At 43.0% G+C, this 23,143-nt stretch overlaps 1 protein-coding gene across 1 annotated transcript in view; it reads right to left on the minus strand.

The window, feature by feature from the left end:
* Window positions 1-951: 951 nt before the first annotated feature.
* The window catches only part of DOCK11 (dedicator of cytokinesis 11), a 123,966-nt gene continuing 101,774 nt past the window's right edge, over window positions 952-23,143 (minus strand). Inside the window, exons 42-53 of the mRNA XM_056858946.1 lie at window positions 21,495-21,608; window positions 19,427-19,642; window positions 19,275-19,332; window positions 16,982-17,088; window positions 16,528-16,650; window positions 14,228-14,341; window positions 13,083-13,229; window positions 12,016-12,226; window positions 11,034-11,224; window positions 8,844-8,944; window positions 7,281-7,419; window positions 952-1,161 (exon numbers count right to left, since the gene is read on the minus strand). Coding sequence (XP_056714924.1) covers window positions 1,042-1,161; window positions 7,281-7,419; window positions 8,844-8,944; window positions 11,034-11,224; window positions 12,016-12,226; window positions 13,083-13,229; window positions 14,228-14,341; window positions 16,528-16,650; window positions 16,982-17,088; window positions 19,275-19,332; window positions 19,427-19,642; window positions 21,495-21,608 — 1,641 coding nt within the window. The 3' untranslated portion in view covers window positions 952-1,041. The remainder of the gene's footprint in view (window positions 1,162-7,280; window positions 7,420-8,843; window positions 8,945-11,033; window positions 11,225-12,015; window positions 12,227-13,082; window positions 13,230-14,227; window positions 14,342-16,527; window positions 16,651-16,981; window positions 17,089-19,274; window positions 19,333-19,426; window positions 19,643-21,494; window positions 21,609-23,143) is intronic.

The raw sequence follows: 23,143 nt of genomic DNA on the forward strand, positions 1-23,143 counted from the left end.
CCTCCCCCCCCCCTTATAGGAGAGAAGATGCAGCCTGCTCCTTCACGTGTTCAGGCTTGGCACAGTTTCTAAAATATCCTTACAGTTTGATCCAAGAAGTCCTTTTAGATGAAGACAAAGCCATCGCTTCCTTTTAGCAGATCAGGATAGTAACATCACTGCTCTAGTAGCCTCCTTTTTAGCTACAGCCCTCTCAGAGAATCCCCAAAGATCATCCAGCTCAAGAGAGCTCAACTATTATATAAACTGCAATTTTAATCGATAAATTATTATTCATAAGAATGGTTTTAATTCTATCTTTGCCGGCTGTTCAGCATGTTTTATTACTTCAAGATGCCAATAAAGGTATTGTATTGTATTATTATTGACAAAACCATTAAAGCCTCTTCAAGGAATGAAAATTAGATCAGGAACCTGACTACTGGGGCTTTCTGTTCCTGGTTTTGGGTGCAGGAGAACCAAAGAGAAACAAGCCTCATGTAACTGAGGAAGTCTTACAGGATCTCCAGGTATCATGCAGTAAGATCACAGTATCCCTCTCCTATGGACAGCAGAATCTACTGTAGGTAGAATGGGTGAATGCAAAACTTGTTCAGAAAACAGTTTTGCTTTCTGGAGGCAGAAACTGGATATCTCTCTTTTTTGGCACAGGAGAAATAGCCTATACTGAATTTTACATACAACAACCAACCTCTTATTTACAAAACAGTTTTACATTTTATTATATTCCATTGTACAACTTTACATGGTACCATTTTAAAGTTCATTCTTCAATATATCATCATCTGACAAGTGCCTTTTGGCAGCTTGCATAGATTTATCAACACAAAAGTTACAAAAGAAAGCCAGGAGGCACTTCCATGGTTGCTTTTTATAATAAACAAGTACCCTGTTTGAAAGTCTGCTGACTCTGCTTTGAGGAAAAAAAAATACTGAGTATATTATATACTGGTCACGTATTTGAATGTTGACAACTTTCAGGCCAAGACGCAAGAGTTCCTGAGAAAGAGCTGTAAAATATCAAGTTACGCCTAGGTCTTTTTACAAGTCGGGAGTTGATCTGAGGGAGCCATAGCCATCCCTTGATGTCCCACTTATGGCGCAGAACACATGTAAGGTGTTGTGCATCCACGAAGAATGGGTTGTGTCTTCTTGGTAGATCTAGAACAAAAAGCCCAGAAGACAAATTAAGCACAATGCTCTCATTTGCAAGGTGACAAAGTTATTTTGACAACGTGAAAGAAATGTAACATGATGTTACCCAACCTTGTCCTCAAAGCTGTTATTGCAAAGGCAGCATTAAAAACAAACAAAAAACAGGAAAGAGAAATTATTTAGCAATGATGTTAGCTTCAAATGTTTACTAAGTAGCTTTCAAGAAAGAAAGAAAATAGTTGACAAAAAACACCTCGGTGCTATGTTAGATTTGGCAGATCTTTTTGAGCCTGTGGGCACCTCTGGAATTTTGAGGCAGGGTGGCAGTTGCCACTACAAAATGGCCGCTGCAGGAGATGAAACCAAGGCCAAAATGGCTGCCACAGGAGGCAAAGCCAAGCAAACATAGAGGAAGGGGGGATGGGGAACGTAAATACTCACAGACACGGTAGCCACCCAGAGAGGGGGGATAGCACACACAGAAGACGAAGACCAAGGGGGGAATGACGGGATAAAACACAGAGAAAACACTGAAGGCGGGTAAACACACACATGTAGACGACCAAAGAGGGTTAATATGCACACCCAAGACTAGCAGTGAGGGATAAAACACATTCAAAGGCTACCGAGGCGAGGGGGGCGGAGAATAAAATACACAAAGATCAAGATGGTTTCTGCACGGGAACAGGTTTGTGAGCTTTCTCCATTGCCAGTGCAAGCTGCCAATACAACGCAGTGGCAATGGGGCTTCCACACAGCAGTTTTCCCTGCAGTTTCCCTGCCTCAGTCAGTGGCCACTTTCCTCTGGGCCTCTTTCAATTAAAAACAAAGTCAAGTATATATTGTTATAACAGTAAGTATAACAGGGTCTGTGAATTCCCAACTTGCATATTTTAAAAGTCCCTAGCCCCTTCTGTGGCGGAGATATGTCTTTCTCCTTACATCTTGGGGCTAAAGACTAAAAAAAAAAAAAAAACAGTTGGGAAGTCACAGAACCTGTTACACTTATTTTTAAAAATGAACAATCCTCCTGTGGTTGGGAGTGGGAGAGGAAATGGCTGCCATGATGACATGGTCAGGGAAAATGGCTGCCATATGGGAAGGAAAATTCTAATTTTCCCACCTACATGGCAACCATCCTGGCTTTACTGTGCTATTTCCCTAAACTTCAGAGCAAATCAAGTTTGAGAAAGATCAGAACAAAGCTGGGAAAACCCCAGAAGATGCACAAAAGAACCACATTGCTGTGGAGGAGCAAGGGAGGGGACTCTTTTGAACCCCATTGAACCCAGGGAAGATAATCCCTGTGGAAATCTCCCAAGGGTGGAGAGGAAGGGCAGAGCACACAAAACTGTTTGGCCTTGGCAATGCTCCTGCCTACTTTCCTTAGGCATACAGCAAGCGCCTGGGGAAAATGCCCACCTATGGGTACCATGTTAGATAACCCTGATCTAGTCAAAACTTTTTTTTTGCACGAAGACATTATCTTTATCTCTAGTAAAGCCTCTAAATAAAAATGCCAGAGCTAGTCAGAGAAATTCCCCCCTTTTCTGATCTTGCTGCTAGGAAGAGTGTCCTAGTGTTTAACTCAGGGCTGCTGCTGAAGTCTGTCTCATATTTGGGGCAGGGCAGAGCCCTGAGGTGTGCACTGATCCATAAATCCTCAACCACCGGTGCTGTGGTTGCTGTAAACTGACCCAGGGACTTTCTTATCGATCAGTTCATCTGCATATGGAAGCACAGCTCCCCTTTGTGACAACACCTACCATGTTTGCGTTGGTAAAAGAATGATATGTGAACCAGGTAAGTCAGAAAGAGCTTTCTAATTTTAAAAACCTGATGGAGACTAGACATTACAACTTAAATAAACTTTCACTGGCTGAACTACAGCAGTCCTATTACAGTTAGGAATTAGTGGATTCATTATTCTTCCTTGGTTCCATTCTGATGTAGGTCCTACTCTGGATATCTTTCTGCAAGGAAGGAGAATTTTGGGAAGTTGATAATAGATTTGGAGTAAGGAAAAGGATTATCCCCTTGAGATTTATAAATATGCTTTCCATAAAATAAAAGGTTTTCCTGAAAGAAAAACATTTTTGTTGTCTTTCCGCAGAAACACAACAGAACACCACTACATCAGTGTGACATAAGGACAAAGAAGTCCCTTTAAAACTAACCCCTTGTGTGCTGCAACAGGATTTTATTTTTCTTTATTGCGAAGGGATAAATTTGAAAGGGTTTCTATGTTGCAGAGGATCACAGCTGCACTCCTCTACAGCCCAGAAACCAACATGAAGGGCTCTGGGTTGTAGTTTTTTTGTTTTGTTTACATGCATGTAGTTGCTTTTGAAGGAATTTATTTTATTTTTAGTTCTGGGAATACAACTCTGGAAGAACCTTGGCTTCAAAGTTTTACTCCGATAAATGCTTCTTGTGATTCTGAACTCCCTATATTGGAGGAGCACTCAGTACAGGAGGATTCCATAAGCATCACTAGCAGAAGCTAATTCAAAACAAGGATAAAAAAACCATGCTCTTAATTTCTAGAGTATTAATGTTGTGTGCCACTGAGACTCAAAACATTCCCTTGGAAGACTCTTCCCAGATACATTCTTCGATGCTCTGGTTCTGGTTAGCGTTCAGAAAAAAAAACCAGATTAGAGTTTCATTACAGAATCCAGAAACATTGTTTGGAACACAGTGAGACAATGCATATACTTCATTTATCAGTGGGGACATCGGAGAAAGCGAGAGAGAGCAACAAGGAGCTAGGAAACCCAGGACAGGATCCAGCTCCTGCAGCTGAGTACTTCGCCATATTTCTTTGTATTCCTGTGAGCAGCTTAGGAACCAACCATGGCTGCAAAGTAGGTTAAATACAATAATAAGCTTGCAAGTATCATATAACGAGCTATTGCCTAAGCTTCTGCAGCCATCCTCTTGCCTCTTCACTCCAACCCTCTACCACGACCTATGTGCAGGATCTCTGCTTTCTGACACATCTTTAAATTTATCCTTGTTTGCCTGTACTTTTATATATTGACTTGTGCATTTCTGTATTTTTTTTGTATAGTCTGTGCTTTTTTTGTTAAGAGTCTCTGGAATTTTCATAATTCTGGTTCTGCCTGCATTTTACACCTATTTGTTTCTCACTGGCCTTTTTCTCATGTAAGAACTACGACTGTATTATGTGCAAGGTTACTTACAAGGTGTATGGTAATAACCAGGGCTCAACAAATCCCCATGTGCCAGCTCATAGGGCGCATAAAAATTTAATTGTGGCGACTAGTGTCTTTTTAAAAAAAAAAGATTATTAAAATGCAAAACCCTAAAGATTGAACAATGAACCTGGCTCCTAGAGCCACAGAAAACTGGTTAAGGGCTGGTAATAGTTACAAATCAAGACTCTCTGGTGAGGAGTTAGGATTCTGGTGTGCTTGTAATTGCAGCAATGCCTTTGTGATACCCAGAGAGATCCAGACACAGGCCTGAAGTAATTTCAAGTGTTAAAACCAGCCACAAGCCTATTACCAGAGTTAGTATGAATGGGAGGAACGCTCCCACTTATTCTTCAGAGGGTAATTTCCAAGTTGAGGCAGGGTGTGGTGCATCTTCAGTTTGCCATCTGCTAGATCCTCAGGCAAACACAGGCCTTGACTGCCAAAGCTCAGGCACCTGTCCAAATCAACACATGTTCATGCTTGAGTTATGACACAGGAATGATTTCACCAGTGCCTTGGTTTCTTGATTTTTAAGTAGTAATGGATTAAGCTCATTCGGTGTTGAGCAACTTCAAGAAAACACAATGTGGTAGAGTTTGCAGCTGAATGCTGGCCTTTTTCTGTGCATGGAAAGCCCCACTGCACTTTTTGCAAAGGTGTTTTTGGGCTTCAGATTGCAGTAGTTCTTCCATGAAGTTTCCAGTTCCTGTTTTGCAAGCGTGGTTAAAGGGGGAACTTCGCACAGCTGAATATGGAGATTGTTATATATATTTATGTATTTTATATATTTATTTATATGTGTGTGTGTATAAATAAATAAATAAATAAAAGGATGAATTCAGAAAAGGGGAAGAACGATATGGAGACATGGTTTGCCAGCGGGGTAAGATGGAAGGTCTGGAGGCTACAGGGGCGAATGGGTCAGGTTGGCACACTAGAGTTGCTAGCTCTGGATCGGAAAATACCTGGAGATTTTGTGGGTGGAGCCAGGGGTCGGGAGGGATTTCAATGGGGTATAATACCACTGAGTCCGCCTTCCAAAGTGGCCATTTTCTCCAGGTGAACTGATCTCTGTTGCCTGGAGATCGGTTTTAATCCCAGGAGCTCTCCAGCCACCACCTGGAGGCTGGCAACCCTATGGCACACTGACAAGAAAATGAGCCCACTGATTACTAAAAATGACTCTCCCAGTTCCTTCTGGTTACAGAAGTTGAAATATGCATTTGCCAACAACTTTTCTCACCCCTGAGGACCAGAACCTTATCTTAATTTTTAAAAAACTTAACCTGGAGATGTTTGGGACCTTATATGGAATTTGAGTGTACACTCTTTAGCACACTGCAGCATCCTATGTTTCAGGATCCCTGACTGCAACTGGATTGCAACAAACATTTTTAATTCTTTCAGCCCCACCCCTCATGTTTCTCAGTGTTAGAATGATTCCAGTAGCTCTTTATGATTTATGATTCTCCAGCATTCTTTTTTAAACACATAAGCATTAGAACAGGCCATATTGTATTTCTTCCACTCATCAGCCACCATGGGGAAAGTAAAACAGAAAGCCCACAACAGCTTATTTGAATAAATAATGATTTGATCCGGGTCTATGAACAATAGGAGCTTGTTCAAAAGGACTCTTAATAGTCCCATTACTTAGTCTGCAGTCATGGAGAACCGTTTGCCAATTTGAATATTAACAGAATGTAGAAGCTATCATGCATATCAGCTGTCAGTATGCAAATCAAACAGCAGAGAACCAAGAGGGAGCTGGAAAGTAAAGATGCATCACCATAGAGTGTTTCTGGGGACCATTTTTTTTAAAACACTCACAATATTTATATACCTGCATTTCTCCTAACCAACTTAGGATCCAAGGCAGGACATGGAGGCCTGAGACAACTCTAAATCTTCCAGCGTGTTTAGTGAGAATGTGTCCTTAGTTCTATCCTCCTTGTAAGCTCCTTCCACTGCCATCCAAAGCGCAGCAAAGCTGTAGATAAGAGAGGGTGGGAAGAAGCACAGCTTCCCCAGCCTCTTGTCAATTGTTCTCTTATTGCAAACAGAAACTGAGACCCAGAGTCAGAAACCAAGACTAGGACAGGAGCCCTGGGTCTAACAGGATCTTGCCTGAGCAAAACACAGTCACACTCCGGCCTTCCCCTTCTCTTGTTCTACCCTCTTGCCAGTTTCCCCATCTAGTTATTGAATGTGGGTACAAGGAGAGGAAGAAGAGTTGGTTTTTATACCCTGATTTTCTCTATTTTGAGGGGTCTCAAACCAGCTTACAATCACCTTCCCTTCCTCTCCCCACAATAGACACCTTGTGAGGTAGGTGGGGCTGAGAGAGTTCGGAGAGAACTGTGACTAGCCCAAGGTCACCCAGCAGGCTTCATGTGGAGGAGTAGGGAAACCAACCCAGTTCACCGGATTAGCATCCGCCGCTCTTAGCCACTATACCACGCTGGTTCTCCAAGCCTTTATCTGAAAGGCTGTAAGCTTTCAAACATGGGAACTGAGCCTGGTACGTGACTTAAAAGGGCAGCCATATGCAGGGGAGCAGAATGCAATGATACACTATTTGTTTAATTAAATCACTTATTCTGGCAATGGGGTCTGGATTCCTTTGTTGCAGAGCTTAGACTGTTTTGTTGTTGCCAGGCACCTACAGCCATGACCTCATGAAGGTGCCTGATCAGTTACACACACACAACTAAGAGAATTTGGCTGCTGAAACTTCTACACTTCGCCATGCAGTTATTTGGCTTTTGCTTCGCTGTTTAACGCCCCCACCCCCAACCCGCTTCCTAGCAAAAAGCAACAGTCCATTTCTCAACACTTTTCCACAGTAATGTTTGGAGTAACTATCTAAACATTTGCTTTCAGAGTAGTCCTGCCAATATCTACCTGTTCATGTATGATGTCTGACAGCTCTTTCACCATGTCTCTGAAGTTGGACTTCAGCCCTTCGTGGTATTCTGCTTGGTCTTCTTTGATTAGGCGTTCATTGAGCTCCAGAGCGATTCCACAAGCTTGTATAAAATTCCTGTTGGGGGGGGGGAAATGGCCTTTATAAACATAGAGCCATCCATAGGCTCCAGATTCCAAGTGGGAAGCACAGTAAGTGATTTTATTGATAAGGGGAAGGAAGATAAGATTTGGATTAAAAATAAAACACCTACCCAACCATCCATGTGCCTACTCTTTTTTTTTTAACAGTAAGAGTAGTTCTGCGGTGGAACCAGCTGCCCAGGGAGGTGGTGAACTCCCCCTCTCTGTCCGTCTTCAAGCAGGGCTGGGCAAACACTCGTCAGGGATGCTCTAGGCTGATCCTGGATTGAACAGGGGGTTGGACTAGATGGCCTGTATGGCCCCTTCCAACTCTATGATTCTATGCAAAGGTCTTGTATGGCACAAAACTGCCCAGCACACATGGCAGGGATATGGTGGGAACAGAATGATGATCGTTAGTGGTACAACTCATCAATGCTGCATTCTAAAGGATTTTCTTAAGCTACTTCCCAAACTATGTGCTGGGGTGAACACATATGCCATAAGAGAATGGCTTAGAATGGCATGATAAGTATTTCAATCATTAAAGACTCCTATGAATCTGAAGTACCAATTCACCCAGAGCAGGCTGCCCATCATGTTTCTGGCTGAGCTGCCACCTTCTCCCTCTGGGATGGCACTTCTGTGGGAGCTCTACATAGATGCTGCGGTTGATACAGAGAAGCAGTCAAATGACATGACCTCAGCGAAAGCTGTCTATTGTACCTCTGCACTAATCACCGTTGTGCGTTGGACTCATGCAGCAACAAAAGGAGTGGGTTCCTCCTAGAGTTGGTAGTTCTTATTCTACTGAACTCTAAACCAAAGTGAGAGGGAAACATGCCTCCAGGTTTAATGTAGGAAAAACAGCTATCGGCATTTGGGGCAGACACTGAACTAGTTCCATACGGGTAGTCCTATATGCCTGTTCTGTTGTAATCAGTTATGCTCAAGAGTGTATTTCTCAACTGTGGTGCGTTATCTCACAATCCTCAGAGCCTCAGCTTTCTTTCTTAAAGCCACTTCCTACTGTTTATTGGAATAAAGATAAGCCTGAAAATGTGTGCGCCGGTGAACTCTTAAGAAATGCAGCAGGATGGAAGAACGAATCAGGATTTCCAGTAATGGAAAGGAGGGGAAGGGGCTGTGGCATACAATATCCCTTCTTTGCTTTTCCCTGTGACTAACACACACAGAGTAGGCAAGTCCACACATTGCAGGATTGAGCTTTTCTTGGTGGAGTTAGGGTCATTCAGACATAGACCTTTCCTCTGCTCTTCTTCAGTTTTGTTAGTACAAAGCACATTCAGCTCTGGTTGTGCCGGGGTAGTGGCCAAGAGGCTGCAGAGCGGAAAAAGACATTGCCCATTCCACCTGTTTCAAAAGACAGTGAGAAAGTCAATTACTTGACTAACCAACCTGAACATCTCTTTCAACTCGTTCACCTTCTTGGTGGGATATTTACTGGAGTGCCGGTCATCCAGGAAAGCCCTTGCATAGGCCAGTGGACCGGCGTTGACCTGGAAAGTGCAAACAGAGACTTAGCTGGGTTTGGGATTTCAACCGAGGAAGAGAAAAATCAAGAGCAAATGAGATGAAAGGACGTTGGAAGCATTTGTTGTATGTATTTATTTAATGTGACCTGAAAGTTGATGACATACATCATCTGCAATAACTCTTGAGAAGGCTTACATCATTTAAACAGCAAACATAGCTGTTTTTTTAAAGGATGGAAACCAACAAGGTTAAATCAACAGTACAGAGTAAAAGGGAATGAGTCCCAAGGTATGATCATAAGGCAAAAGGCCCAAGCACTGTGACACTAAAACCAGGAAATCAATGAATGCTGCGGCAGTAGATGAGAAATTAGTCAATATAAAAGAAGCAAGCCTAAAAAGAATCACGTCTGACAACAAAGTCTACCATTGACAACCCAGGAGCAATGAAAGTGTTTGTGCCTGGTGCTTAAAGTTCAAAAGGCTCAGCATCAGTGCAAACATCTGTAGGGAGGGAGTTTCAAAAATGAGATGCTACAACAGAGATGGTCCTGTCCCTGGTAGCCATCCACCTTATGGATGACGGTGGGGGAGTGCAGAGCAGTTCTATGGATTATCTGCCTGACTTTACCATTGCACACCAGACACAGTTCTGCCTCGCCAGACTTCTCTACCCTGGATTATGGTGTGCTTGGTTGGTTCACATATGTAGGTAAATCACACCATCACTGTATACTTTTATTGGCAGCTGAATGTGTGGATCAGCTCTACTGAAAAGCACTGCATTTTAAGAGATGCAAAGGAGCATGAAGGTTCTGTTTGTGTCGTTAAAACTATGTTTGCCCATTCACACATCCAACCATAATAGGACACTGCAGTCACCAAGTGATGGCATACCTCTGTGAGCCAGCCCTTGACAACTGATGGCTGAACGTGTGAACTGGTTTTAGAAAGCACTATATTTGGGATGATGAGCATGCATGTGCAGATCTGACCCAAGAGAGAAATACATGAGGGGCAAGAACACCCAGCTACACAGAATGAAAGATGGAACGGAGCAGCTAGCCTAAGCCTTAATTTTGAGGCATGACCCATACCTTTTTGAACCTCCTCTACAAGTCAGTCTAAAAACACCCAGACCACCATTTGCCAGAAGCAGGAAGGAGGTGGAGAATAAAGACACAATCTATCATTAAAAAGTGGGATGCAAGATCATTGACTAGCAGCCTGAACCTGTGATCTTAGTACCTTCCCATTCAATGATTGCTTTGAGTATAGATGAAACAGTTTTAGCAGAGAAATGCCAGAGGACAGCATCTCTCATATCTCCGCCACACCCATCCTCCTCTCCATTTCTGCAGAGCACAGGCCACCTTAATCAAGAGCAAACTCTTCCTCATGTGCTTCCTCTCTCTATTTCCATGTGTCCAAGCCACTAACCACAGCCAGCAGCATGATATGTAAATACCTACAATCCTGATTCTGCCAACATAGCTAGGAATATATTACCATGAATACTATTACTCTTATACTTTCTATATAGCACCGTACATGGTAGTTTGTGTGTGTGTAAAGTGCCGTCAAGTTGCAGCCGACTTATGGCGACCCCTTTTGGGGTTTTCATGGCAAGAGACTTAACAGAGGTGGTTTGCCAGTGCCTTCCTCTGCACAGCAACCCTGGTATTCCTTGGTGGTCTCCCATCCAAATACTAACCAGGGCTGACCCTGCTTAACTTCTGAGATCTGGCAAGATCAGGCTAGCCTGGGCCATCCAGGTCAGGGCACATGGCAGTTTACTAAGTAATTTAAATGACACAGGTAGATGCCTGCCCTTGATAAACTTAAGCTCAGGATCTCAACAAGGAGATAACAAAGGGAGAAGCTAAGGAAATGAAGGATGAATACAAATGGTGCAATTACACATACACCCTCCCCCCTGCCCAATGATGTAGCAGTTCCTTGCAGTAAACATTATATTTGGAAGGTTTCAAGCCCATCTGCTAGGCTCTGACAACTAGTAGTTAATGATTTCTAGAAAACAAACTGGTATCCAGCCAGCAGGTTGTTATTTCAAGATTGGGGGGGGGGGGCACACACATGCCTGGTACCTTACCTGAACCGAGACAGAGCCCTGCAGCTTCAGCTGGAGCTGGATCATGTCGGGATCAGCCGAAGTGCACAGCTGCTGCAACTCTGCTGTCTTTGCCTTTATCTCATCTGTTGCCACATCAATTGGCTTCAGATTGACTTGATGCTCGTAACTGACAGGAATCCTCTTCTTTACGTATGGGAAAGAGTTGGACGCTAGCAGGAAAGAGCAAACAAAATTAGAGGGGGCCCGCTGCCAAGGTCACACATCAAACTTTGTTAGGCACAGCTTAGAATACCTTTTCATTTATAGGCAGGAGAGCTTTCTTCTTCTGTTGGGATTAGACAAATTTGTGGAGCCATCAAAGCTACTAGCCAAAATGACTAAAGGTAACCTCTGCATCCAGAGGTACGAATACTAATGCTAGCAGGGAAGACCCTGGCCTCTTTGCCCTGATTAGTGGTGCTTCAGGGCAACTGGTTGGGCACTGTAAAACAGAATGCTGGACTAGATGGACCAGTGGTCTAGCCCAGCAGGGCTTCTCTTATGTTCTCTTTTTATGAGCCTCTTAGAGGATAGGTATAGAGTTGTTCCATAAGAATGAAGGTGTTGTACACTCTAAGCGAATATTGGTGGACATGGTACATAGGAGCCAGGCAGGCCTACAACCTTGAATCAACTAAAGCTGGAATTTCGCTGATGGAAATCAACTTAAATTTCAACATCAGTCACCTGGCTTCAAAACAGATAATTTAATTAACCTTTCAGCCAGCATAGAGACTGAATTCTATCCTCTATTCTTGGAATTATATTCTAGCCACAAATTATACCAACTATTAGTTTAGGGCCTCTTCGGGATTCTATTTTTTAAAAAATATTCTCCTTGACCTCTGATCTGACGGCTTCCAATCTCTTGTGGCCATTGGCCAACCTCTGAAATCACAGAAAGTTTTGTAGCAGAAGTGCCCTGACCCCTTTCTCCAGCATTTCAGGAGGTGGAACTCACTTGTAAGGATCGTCCTTCTTTTACACTGCTCCTCCACACTCCCATGTTTTTTCCCAGACAAGGTATAAGGTGTTTCAAACACAAATCTGCTGATGTTGTGGTTTCTTTCAAAATCCGTCTTCCTTTCTGAAAGCTCCTTCTCATCAAAGAAGGGCTTTAAGTAAGTCACTTGAATGTGGGCCAATTTTGGATCAAGGTCTTTGACATTCACCTAAGAGCAGAAAGAGATTGCTTACCAAAAAGGGAAGAGTCCCCACCCAGATCTACCTATGCTTCACGGACATCTGACCAGGAGCCTAAAAGCTACATGACAAACATCATGAATTCAATGGTCTTTTGAACAATAGAGATGACCTAGCAATACAAGAGAGTTTCAAAGGGTTTAAAAGCATGGGGATATTTTGTTAAAAATATGTATCAACAATTTGACTATGTGTGGTTCAAGCCTTTAAGTGGACCTGAAATAGTTCTTAAAGCAGGTCAAGCCACCATTATCATCTCAATTACAAGCAATAATAGAACCATAAAACACAACCCACAGAATAGCAGTTCATGAACTGAGGAACAAAACCAAAGCAAAAGTCTTAAGAAAAACTAGCAGAAACTACAAAATCAAACATCAACCCCCCCTCCACCAACCCAAACATCAATTAACTAACTCAAAAGCACAACAGAGAAGAAACGTTTCAATTGTCCTTGTGAAATTCAAAAGGGAAAATGCCAAATCTGCTTTGTGGGGAAGACAGTTCCACAGTAATGGTGCCAGCATTGAAAAGGCAGCTGATGCAAAATAATAATCCACTGTTGAATGTGATTGATTTGGAGGCTTTCTAACCTCTTCCAGGTCAGGAACTGACTGCCACCAGAGGCTGGTGTTCCTGCCTCAGGCTGTTTCCTTCAGTCATTTCCTGATCCTCCCTTTGACACCATGGTTCATAGTTTGTGATCTCCCTTGAGAGTTAGGGATACGTTGTGAGAACGAAATTTTCTGTGCTTTTTGAGAAATGTCCCGCTTTTGTTAGGACTGGCAAGCTGCCTAATGCAAACTGCGCACACTCTGATCCCACCTTATTTGAATCCTGGATGATTTTGACGTTCTCGGCTCCAAATTTCTCCCCATAAAGTTTAAGCAGCCGCAGGGAGATTTCTGAAAGGCCAGTCAGCTTGGGCTCTTTGTAGATGTATTCCTTGCCATCCTCTTCTTCAAAGAAAGCCTGTTGTTGAGCAGAAATATACAAGTGCCAGGTTAAACTCAGTAACAAATAATGTGATTACAAAAACACATTTTAGAATAGTGTGATGTTGTTTATGAACCTTATGCTTAAAGCTTTGTACAACACAGTTGCACAGGAAGACATCAGAACTGCAGGATGTGGTACTGGTTGCAGAACTAAATTGCTCGAGAATATCCTTTCACTTTTAAAAAATAAAGTTTCCAGCCCTTAAGCTAAAAAGGTAAGAGTGGCACACTGACAGGGGAAGGTTCCTTGCTCTTGGTGGAATGAATCTGTGGGATCTGACCTATTAATTGAATGATTTTCAATGGCTGGGGGGATGTTAGCAATTCTGTGTCCTGCTTTGCTCCATACCCCTCTCTTAAGCTTACAAACCCAGAGTAAATGATGTGATGCAAAATAGAACTGAACATGCACAGGAGCTGAAATTGTACAAATCCATCAAATTTGCATAGTCCAGACTGTTGAATTCAGCTAATCTTGGTGCAAAATTAGCCATGGCTGGTTACAGAATGTTAATTTGCTGAAGAGACTTCACACACAACCCTGCTTAGGCTTAGAAGCTGCCAGCAGCGGTGCCCACAATATTCCTCGGCAGGTAGTGAGCTCTCCTTCCCTGGAGGTTTTTAAGCAGAGGCTAGATGGCCATCTGTCAGCAATGCTGATTCTATGACCTTAGGCAGTTCATGAGAGGGAGGGCATCTTGGCCATCTTTAGGGCATGGAGTGGGGATCACTGGGTGTGTGTGGGGGAGGTAGTTGTGAATTTCCTGCATTGTGCAGGGGGTTGGACTAGATGACCTTGGTGGTCCCTTCCAACTCTATGATTCTATGATTAAGTGCAGGCAGTCACACAGACTGCTCTAGTAGAGAAATATGTCAAGATTCAAGCAATGCAGCTGTCAAGTCAGGCAGGCAGACTCAAAGGAAAAGGAAGAATCCATGTCACTTGTTTGATAGGCCAAACGATGCCCTTACCTGTCCATAAAAAGCAACTCGGAAATAAGTGCCCAACAGCCTCCTTTTCGTCTGCATCACCTCCAGAATTTTAGTGTAAGCTCCATGAAGCGTTCTGTACACCTGGGTCAGTTTCTGGAAGGTACAAAAAAAAAAATGCAAAGGCTCTCAAATGCCTCAGAACCACTCAAGGCCTCAAGTTAAAAACCCTGCTTTTGCCATCTAGAATCTTTGAAAGGGTCTGAACCACTAATAAACCAAAGATAAATATTTACTAGTGAGATGGTCACCAGATGGTGAAAATGTTTATTTAAATAGAGACTGCTGAACTCTTGCCTAGACAGCAGAGTTCAGGGTTTATGTACCATAAGCTGAAGAACGTGTCTCTCCTGCCTGCTTTGTACTTGCTTTGCCTGAAGCAGAGTATCACAATTGATCCCCAGCATCTCCATGTAAAGGATCTTAGGTAGCAGGAAAGAATTTTCGGATTTAACGTAAAAGCAGTTTCATGTGTTCTTGAGAAAATCTGCCGCTACAGCCGGAGCCATACACTATAGCTAGAAGCCTATCACTTCAGAGATCGGGCACATCCTATGCATACAGTCTCAGGTTCAGTTCTTTTAACTGGTGATGAATACATGAAGATGCCTTATCCTGAGTCAGACCCTTGGTCTATCAAGGTCAGGATTACCTATGAGGACTGGAAACAGCTCTCCAGGGGTCTCAGGTCAAGGTCTTTCACGCCACCTTCTACCTGATCCTTTTAGATGGAGATGCCAGGGATGGAACCTGGGCATGCCAACCATATTCTCTACCACTGAGCCATGGCCCCTCCCCTAATGCCAGGGATCTCTAGCGGCAGATGTTGAGAGAGACTGCTTTTCTACCTGGAGAACTTAGAGACTGTAATGAGTAATTGGGGTTGATGTTCTTCATTGTCATTTACACAGAAAATGTATTGTCCATCACTGAATTTATCTGAAGAAGAAATCAATTTGGTATCCATCCCGTTTCGAAACTGATTCCTGTAATAATTACACATGCTATGTGACTTCATCACCTATGTTAATACTGTGTTGATGACCCATGTTTATGTTTTTTATAATTGTTTGTGAATAATGACACACACACACATATATTGTTCAAACTTATCACAGTGTGTGCTGTAATAGCACTTAGTATTTCTGTCACCATTACACTGTTGTTTCTTTGTGCTTGTTAATAAATCAGGGTAAGGCAGCTTCATATGTTCAGGTTACCTGCACTGACAGGTACCTTTGTGTCCCAACACAGCTGCTTTGTACTTCTCACAACTGATTGATACTTTTCTCTAGATGCTGACATACACTCTTGCCCATTTCTATACATGACAATCATCGCCCTTTACGGACCCTGTGCCCATGTCCCTGGTTTCTTTTCCTTTATTTCCCAGGATGTTGACTGAAACTTATGGCCGGCTGGTACTCACATGTATGAGCGTGTCATGGTGTTGTCTTGTTTAGTGTTTCCTTGTTTCTGGTCTAGTACAATGGATTTCTGGGGGCTGTGAAATGTGGTAATATCACAGGAAGTATTTCTTTTACTGGATACTATGAACGGACTGCTGGACTTGATGGGCTTTGGTCTGATCCAGCACGGCTTTTCTTATGTTCTTATGTCAAAGGACACACGGAGAGAGTTGTATCAGCAGCAGCTGTGAATCCCCTGGAATGTTTAGTTAGCCCCCAACAGTCCCCTTTTCTCATTTTGTAAGTACTACTATTCCTTTTTTTCATTGTGTATAAAAATGTGAGCAGACACATTGGTCTGTCAGGGATAAAAATTGAGACGGGCAGAAACTAAATACCTTTAATTATGAGCAATTAAAAATATACAGCAGTGAGCTACCTTTTGAGTTTCGCAGAACTCTTCTTCAGCCTATTTTAATTTTTTAAAAGAATGAAAAAGGATATGTGAGGAAGAAGAAAAAATACGACGCTGGTAGAAAGCACAGTAAAAGCCCCATTTGTTAGGGTCTTACAATGGTGATTCGTCCTTTTTCATCTCCCTTGCTGTTCTTTTCTAGAGTGTGAGAAAGTTCCGTGGAGCCCAAAAGCCAGCTCACTGTTTTCTGATTGTACTTGGTCCCTATAAAGATACTGTTACTGCCCCTATTTGTTTTATGTATATAAACACTTAAGTTCGCCTGGCTTTCTGAAGTCAGCACAACCAAGAAACCAGGGATCTCAAGGCATGTTCGATAAATATACTTTATGGCTACTGAAGATTTCCCATCTTCCTTCCACAGTTGCTCATCAGGAAATCGGCTTCAGAACCTCTACCTCAAACTCACGCCGTTTTTCATAGATTGGGATTATCAGCTTGGAAACCTCCGAAATGGTTTCGTAACGCTCTGCTTTCCACAGGCCATCAACGCACTGCTCCAGCAGTTCCACCAGGACTTCCTGAGGAGGATGCAGAAAAAGGGAAGCTGCTGAGGTCTTAGTTGATGGTTTTTAATAGATAAAAGACAAAAATGCAGAACAAGGCCATGTAGTTCCGTTTGTTTAGAAGCATCACCCTTTGCTGGAGACAGAGGTCAACAAAGGTCCTCTGGAGTACACAGAACAAGGCAAGGAATACAGAGGAGCAAGGGACTGACTGCACCAAGATGCCCCCTTACTTATTAAGCAGCCCCATCAATGGCTAAGTCATTAGAATCAGGCACACCAAATGGAGCTTGAATGCCTTAGCATGGCTATTTGAAGATCTAACCTCCTTAAATTGTACAATCACCTCACTATAATGAACATCCATCATCCCAGCATCTTCTTTCATTGCACCCTCTTCATCAATATTGGGTGTAACTTTCTTGAAGGATGAGCATCCAGCAGGAAATAACTCTACAGACCAGGTGCAGTTGAAGAAAAGAGAGAGAGAAGGCACACATTTGGGGTCAGTTGCTCAATCTGTTCCACATTTTATCCATGCAGTTGCCCTGACCTGGATTACCCAAGGTAGCCTGATCTCATCAGATCTCATAAGCTAAGCAGGGTTGGCCCTGGCTAGTACTTGGATGGGAGACCACCAAGGAATACCAAGATCATGACATGAAGGCAGGCAACGGCAAACCACCTCTGAACGTCTCTTGTCCTGAAAACCTTACGGAGTTGCCATTAGTCAGCTGTGACTTGACAGCTGCCCCCAAAATGTATCTATTGCATCCAGTGCTATCTGCGTAAAATCCATCTGATGTGCTGTCCTGCAAAACATGGCATCTAGTTATCTAGCAAGGAGCACACAAGTGCCAGATTTCATTTTTTTTAAAAGACCCCAAGTTTCAATCCCTAATTGTTCAAAAGCACACATGAGAAAACAAATCAGAAGTCTCCATCAAAGTGTTTGAAAAGGGGGGGGGTTGAGCAGGACTTCATGCCCAATGGCAATTCTTGGTGCTTTCTCAACCTGCCTGCCTTTGCTACCCACCTATCAGCAGCTTCAGGGCTCTAAAAACTCTCCAGGCACTTGTGTGTCACTAGTACTGGCTACAATTCATTAATTCTTGCTGTTTTCAGCAAGAAAAAATGGGATAAAATGCTTCAGTAAATGAATTTTTTTAAAGCTGCATTTTGTGAAGGATGTGTACACAATCTGTTCTGAGCACTAATTCTGGTTGCCGTAGTGCAAAAATATGGTTTATTGAAATGAAAGGGGCTGGCTGCTAAATAAAGTGCCATAAGCATCATTTTCTATATTAGGAAGCTGAATAGTCCCATGTGGCAGCCAAAGAAGGCTAGCCGATCTGTTCGTTACTCTCTTGCACGTCCAGCAAAAAAGGTGGTTGGGTCAACTTGTTGGCAGGGTTCCCACTTCTCTTTAAAATATACATTATTTTCAGATTTCCCCCCAGAATAAACAGAGTTGATAAAACTCTGAAGAATAAACAAAGTTGATAAAACCTAAATTCCAAAGTGAAGGCATTCTAAAATGACTGAAATATTATGTACATTTCCCAAACACTTTTGCTTCTCCCACCATTTTAGATCTTCAGCTGAATGAATTCTTCTCTATACAGACTAAAGTACATCTATAATCATCTATGCAAAATGGCAACAGTTCTGCATAGTCCTGATTTAACAGGTAATGCTAGCTCCTGCATCCAAAATTTTGCTACAGCTGGTAAGTTACAAAATTTATTTTTTTAACCACCCTTATCTTAACAATGTTCTTCCAAGTATTCAAGCCTGACACAAGCATCTAATAACAGAATACTTCTCTCTCAATCCCTAGAACGATGAGCTAGGAACTGAAGCAAATGATCCTGAGAGGCTTACTGTGTAAGAAATTCTGCAATAATATTCTGCAGTTTGTGTGTGTGGGCGAAGACTAGGGTGTCTTGACACCTGCAGTGGCTGCTCTTTCACGATGCTCTGACCATCAGTCCTCTGTGTCCATGATGAGAGCCCAGCAATTCCCTCCTTTTCATGTTTTCTTATGATCAAATTGGTTTGAAGTCCACTCAGCTCCTTCTAACCTGCCCCATGAAGGCAGAATTCATTTGTACTCTGCTGTTCTCCCGATTGGGGATCCAAAGCCACTTACATCATTCCTTCCTCCTCCATTTTATCCTCTCAACAACCCTATGAGGTAGGTTAGGCTGAGAGTGTGTGATTGGCCCAAGGTCATGCAGCAAGCTTCAATGGCAGGTCTCCCAGATTGTAGTCTGAAACTCCAACCACTATACCACATCGGCTCTCAACAGAACAAAGGCTGTTTCGCCCCACCCCCTCTTTAGCTGCAGCCTTTTCTCCTCCTTGAAATACTGTGCTGTAGCTCTATCTCTCCTGGGTCCTGGCTTCCTTTTCTCCTATGTTTCCAGGGGGGCCAACTCTAGCTTCTGACTGGCCACTGGTAGAATCCAAAATCCACCTGTTAGAATAACAAGAACATCTTGGGAACACTGCATGTGAGATGCAGATAGCGCAACTAGTAAAGAAAAAAAATAACCACCCCCAAAGAACCCTGGGGCATAAAACAATCCTTTATGCGTCATTCTGCTCCAATTTGTTGCACAGCAGCAAACACTTACTTTTTCTGTGCAGAAACTCCGCCACAAGCGCTGCAATGTGAACGTAGCACATGGCGGCCTGCGAAACAAGGACCAAAAGGAAAGAGTTAGGGCTGCTAACAAATGCCTGCGCCTTTCCAGCAAGGCACCCCGGGGACAGCCAAGGTGATTACCTCGGAGAAATCCCCGTTCTTGATGTGGATCTTGGCCATGCTGTCCAGCCACGTCTTCCTCAGCTCCGGCGTGCTGGCATAGGACTTGGCCAAGCTGTATTGCAAATCAATTAACATTTCGGGGTCCTTCTCATGCTCCTTCATCTGAGCCGTAGCCATCAGAACGGTCCGAATCCTCTTGGTCAAGTCTTTGACTTCGGAAGGAAAAGCAGTTGCCTGACATAAAAGAGGCTGAGTTAGAAGACAAGCAGAGGGGTAGAGACAGTTAAGTAATATGGTGTAGGCTGTCTCTGAATGAGTGTGTATTTCCAGGACAAGTAGGGGTAAGTTTGGCTTTCATGCTTTGCTCTCTGCCTATGATTGGGACAGGATGTACCCCAGCAGGAGAGGAGGAAGGAGAAAGAGGGAGAGATTCTGCCCAAGAAGTAAATAAGCAAATGTTCTTTAACAAGTTGAATTCTGCAACCTGTGTAAGTTATGAAAATTAAGCTTTTGCAAACACTGGCTCGTTTTGTGCAACAGATTCTCCTCCTGACCTCCATGAAAAGGAGAAATAGTTATGCAGAGGAACCTGAACCTGACCAGCAGGCCGGCTTGTGCAGTTTTTGTAGTGCATCCTTTGCACATTTGCAAGCTCATACAGTCCCAGATGGAACAGCTACACCTTTATGGTTTCTGGCAAGCAGCCCCCCGCTCCCAAGCTTTAGAAAGACATTCTCCACCTATAAGCAAGTTGTACAGAATACATACAGCCCTAGGCATAACCCCTCCTATGCATCGGTACACATCATGTCAGAAAATGCAGTATTATTTTAGGAAGATACACCAGAGCGGTAGGCAGGAAATGGCTTTTTGCTGAAAAGGAAATGCCAGGCCTCAAAAAAAGATGCATTGATCTCTGTTCCTTCCTTATACATAGAGACTTTGCTATTGTTTTTTTGAGAAAGAAACCCCACACAGGATGACATTCTACTAAAAGGTAGTATCATTTGCCCTCTACAGATCATATCCATGTATCCAGATGAGGGAGCAAAGGTAGCCTTACCCTGCATAAATTGACGAACCTAAATTGATGAGATTAAGCTGAAAGCCACCACTGGCCACGATTCTCTATGAATTAATATCTATCTATTATGTTTTTTCCTCCAGGGCACTCAGGGTTGCACACATGGGTTTCCCTCCTCCACTGTGCCCTCACAACAACCCTGTGAGGCATGCCAGGTGAGAGTAAATGACTGGTTCAACGTCAGCTGGTGAGCTTCATGTCTGAGAAGGGACTGGAACCTGGAGCTTCCTAGTCCTACTCTAATCACTACATCATACTCGTTCTCTTTGGACAGTGTTCCATCCCTTCATTTCTATTATGAAAGCCCTGTATATGTTTTGCATGGGAAATCAAGAGTGGTAACTGGTTTGACTTTTTAAACTTTAAATAGCTGTAAACTATTCTGTGGTGAAAGGCGACTTATACCTACTGTAAATAAATAAAACAGTGCAGTTTAGTAGTAGTAGGGCCAACAAGCACCAGATTGAAGACTGTACCTCCTTGGAAACAAAACAAACTTTCTTGGGGGGAGCCATTTTCTTGCCTGCATTTATTGTGTCATTGGAAACTGGTATTTGGCTGGAAAAGGCTGTGTGGTGGTGAGAGACGGGTAACATCTGGACCTTTTGCTTCAAACACATCATGCTGCCACTCTGCAGGGTGAGGTTTGCTATGCCAAATGTGACTACTGATTAGCCGCACGTGCCATGCTTTGCTGAACAGGTGCTCCCAGGACTTCCTTGGGGAGCCCTCAGTCACAGAGTGAACTGCAGGTGAGCCTCTTCCAAATGTCCGTAGCAGGAAGAGGAGGTGAATCCTCTCAGACTGCTACCCAATAACTACTAATGTTCGGCCTGCCTCTGGCAAAGGGCCTTGCTGTTCTCTCCAAGCAAACAAAATATGATGGTCCTCATGGATGTGACAGAGAGACGGTGCGTGTGTTCTGTAGACCCTACTGAAGCACACGGGCCTTGTTGCCAGGCTGGGTGAGCCTTTGTTTGTCTTTCATTAAAAGAAACCTACCTTCACTGGCCGGTCACTGTTGGCAAAGTTATTAATAACGGAGAGTGACTCCTGGAACCTTGATCCTCCGCTGAGCGCGACGTCAGCTATCAGCTGGCTCACAGCAATAATGATCTGTTGGGAAAACAGAGGGCCTGTTTTTCACCTGGTGCCAATTGTGAACAGATGCACGTGCTGCTCAGCATGTGAGGTTTTTAAACGAGAGTGCAGAATATAAACAACGCCATCCCTGCTGCCATCTGAAAATCCCAGGGAGGCTGCTTAGAGTTACTCCTGCTATGAATTATAATTCTCAATTTTTTCATTTCTGCAAGCCCCCTAGTTGACTTGTAGATGAGGGTTTGGTTTAAAAATGCTTTAAATAAATTCCAACCATGAGCTGTGAAAGATCTATTAGCATGCTGCAGCATTATTTATGAAATAAACAAAGCCTTCTCTGAGTCCAAAGTACCCACCCAACTATAGGTTTGCTGCTGTATCTATGCATGATTCAATGCATCTGGCCTACGAATAAGCCTCTATTGGGGATAGGGGGGAAGAGAGGCAGATGATCCTGGTGCGTTTCTGATTCAGGTACTAATGACCCCCAATGCAGATATGCAGGATTACCTGCTTCAGAGGAGGCTGCTTTCTGTATATCTGCAAGATTCACTACTGTATATTTGCACATTTTAAAACATATAGTGCTCTTTGGGGGCTAGAGAATGACATGTGCCTCTGATTTTAACTCAGAAAAACAAAGTGTGCTTTACCCCTACACCCTGGCTGAAAATAAAGTTGAGAAAACTAGGGTGGGGTGTTCCAAACTTTACACTCTTTTACATGACATTCCAAAAAGTAAGAAAAACTGCCCAAACAGTACGACGTTTTATGTTTTATGGCTAAAAATACTTTGGAATTTATTTTCCTCTTCTCAGCCTGTACTTTGTAGTAGGTGTTATTAATATTATAACTTTTGCAAACTATCTATTTAAGATATTGTCGAAGGCTTTCACGGTCAGAGTTCATTGGTTCTTGTAGGTTATCCGGGCTGTGTAACCGTGGTCTTGGAATTTTCTTTCCTGACGTTTCGCCAGCAACTGTGGCAGGCATCTTCAGAGTAGTAACACTGAAGGACAGTGTCTCTCAGTGTCAAGGGTGTAGGAAGAGTAATATATAGTCAGAAAGGGGTTGGGTTTGAGCTGAGTATTGTCCTGCAAAAGTATTGTCCTGTAAGTATCAAGATAATGTGCTAATGAGGGTATGGTATGTTAATATGGAACCATTGTATCCTGAAGTGATCTGTTAATGTGTGTAATCCAAAACTAATCTGTATGGCTATTGTTGAATGTTGTCTTTGTCTGGAGGTTTTTCAGGGCAGGAAGCCAAGCCTTATTCATTCTTAAACTCTCCTCTTTTCTGTTAAAGTTGTGCTGATGTTTATGAATTTCAATGGCTTCTCTGTGCAATCTGACAAAATAGTTGGTAGAATTGTCCAGTCTTTCAGTGTCTTGGAATAAGACCCTGTGTCCTGTTTGTGTCAGTCCATGTTCAGCCACTGCTGATTTCTCAGGTTGGCCAAGTTTGCAGTATCTTTCATGTTCTTTTATCCTTGTTTGTATGCTGCGTTTTGTGGTCCCGATGTAAACTTCTCCACAGCTGCAAGGTAT

Source organism: Euleptes europaea, chromosome 13 (assembly GCF_029931775.1).
Source record: "Euleptes europaea isolate rEulEur1 chromosome 13, rEulEur1.hap1, whole genome shotgun sequence".
NCBI classification, from domain to species: Eukaryota; Metazoa; Chordata; class Lepidosauria; order Squamata; family Sphaerodactylidae; genus Euleptes; species Euleptes europaea.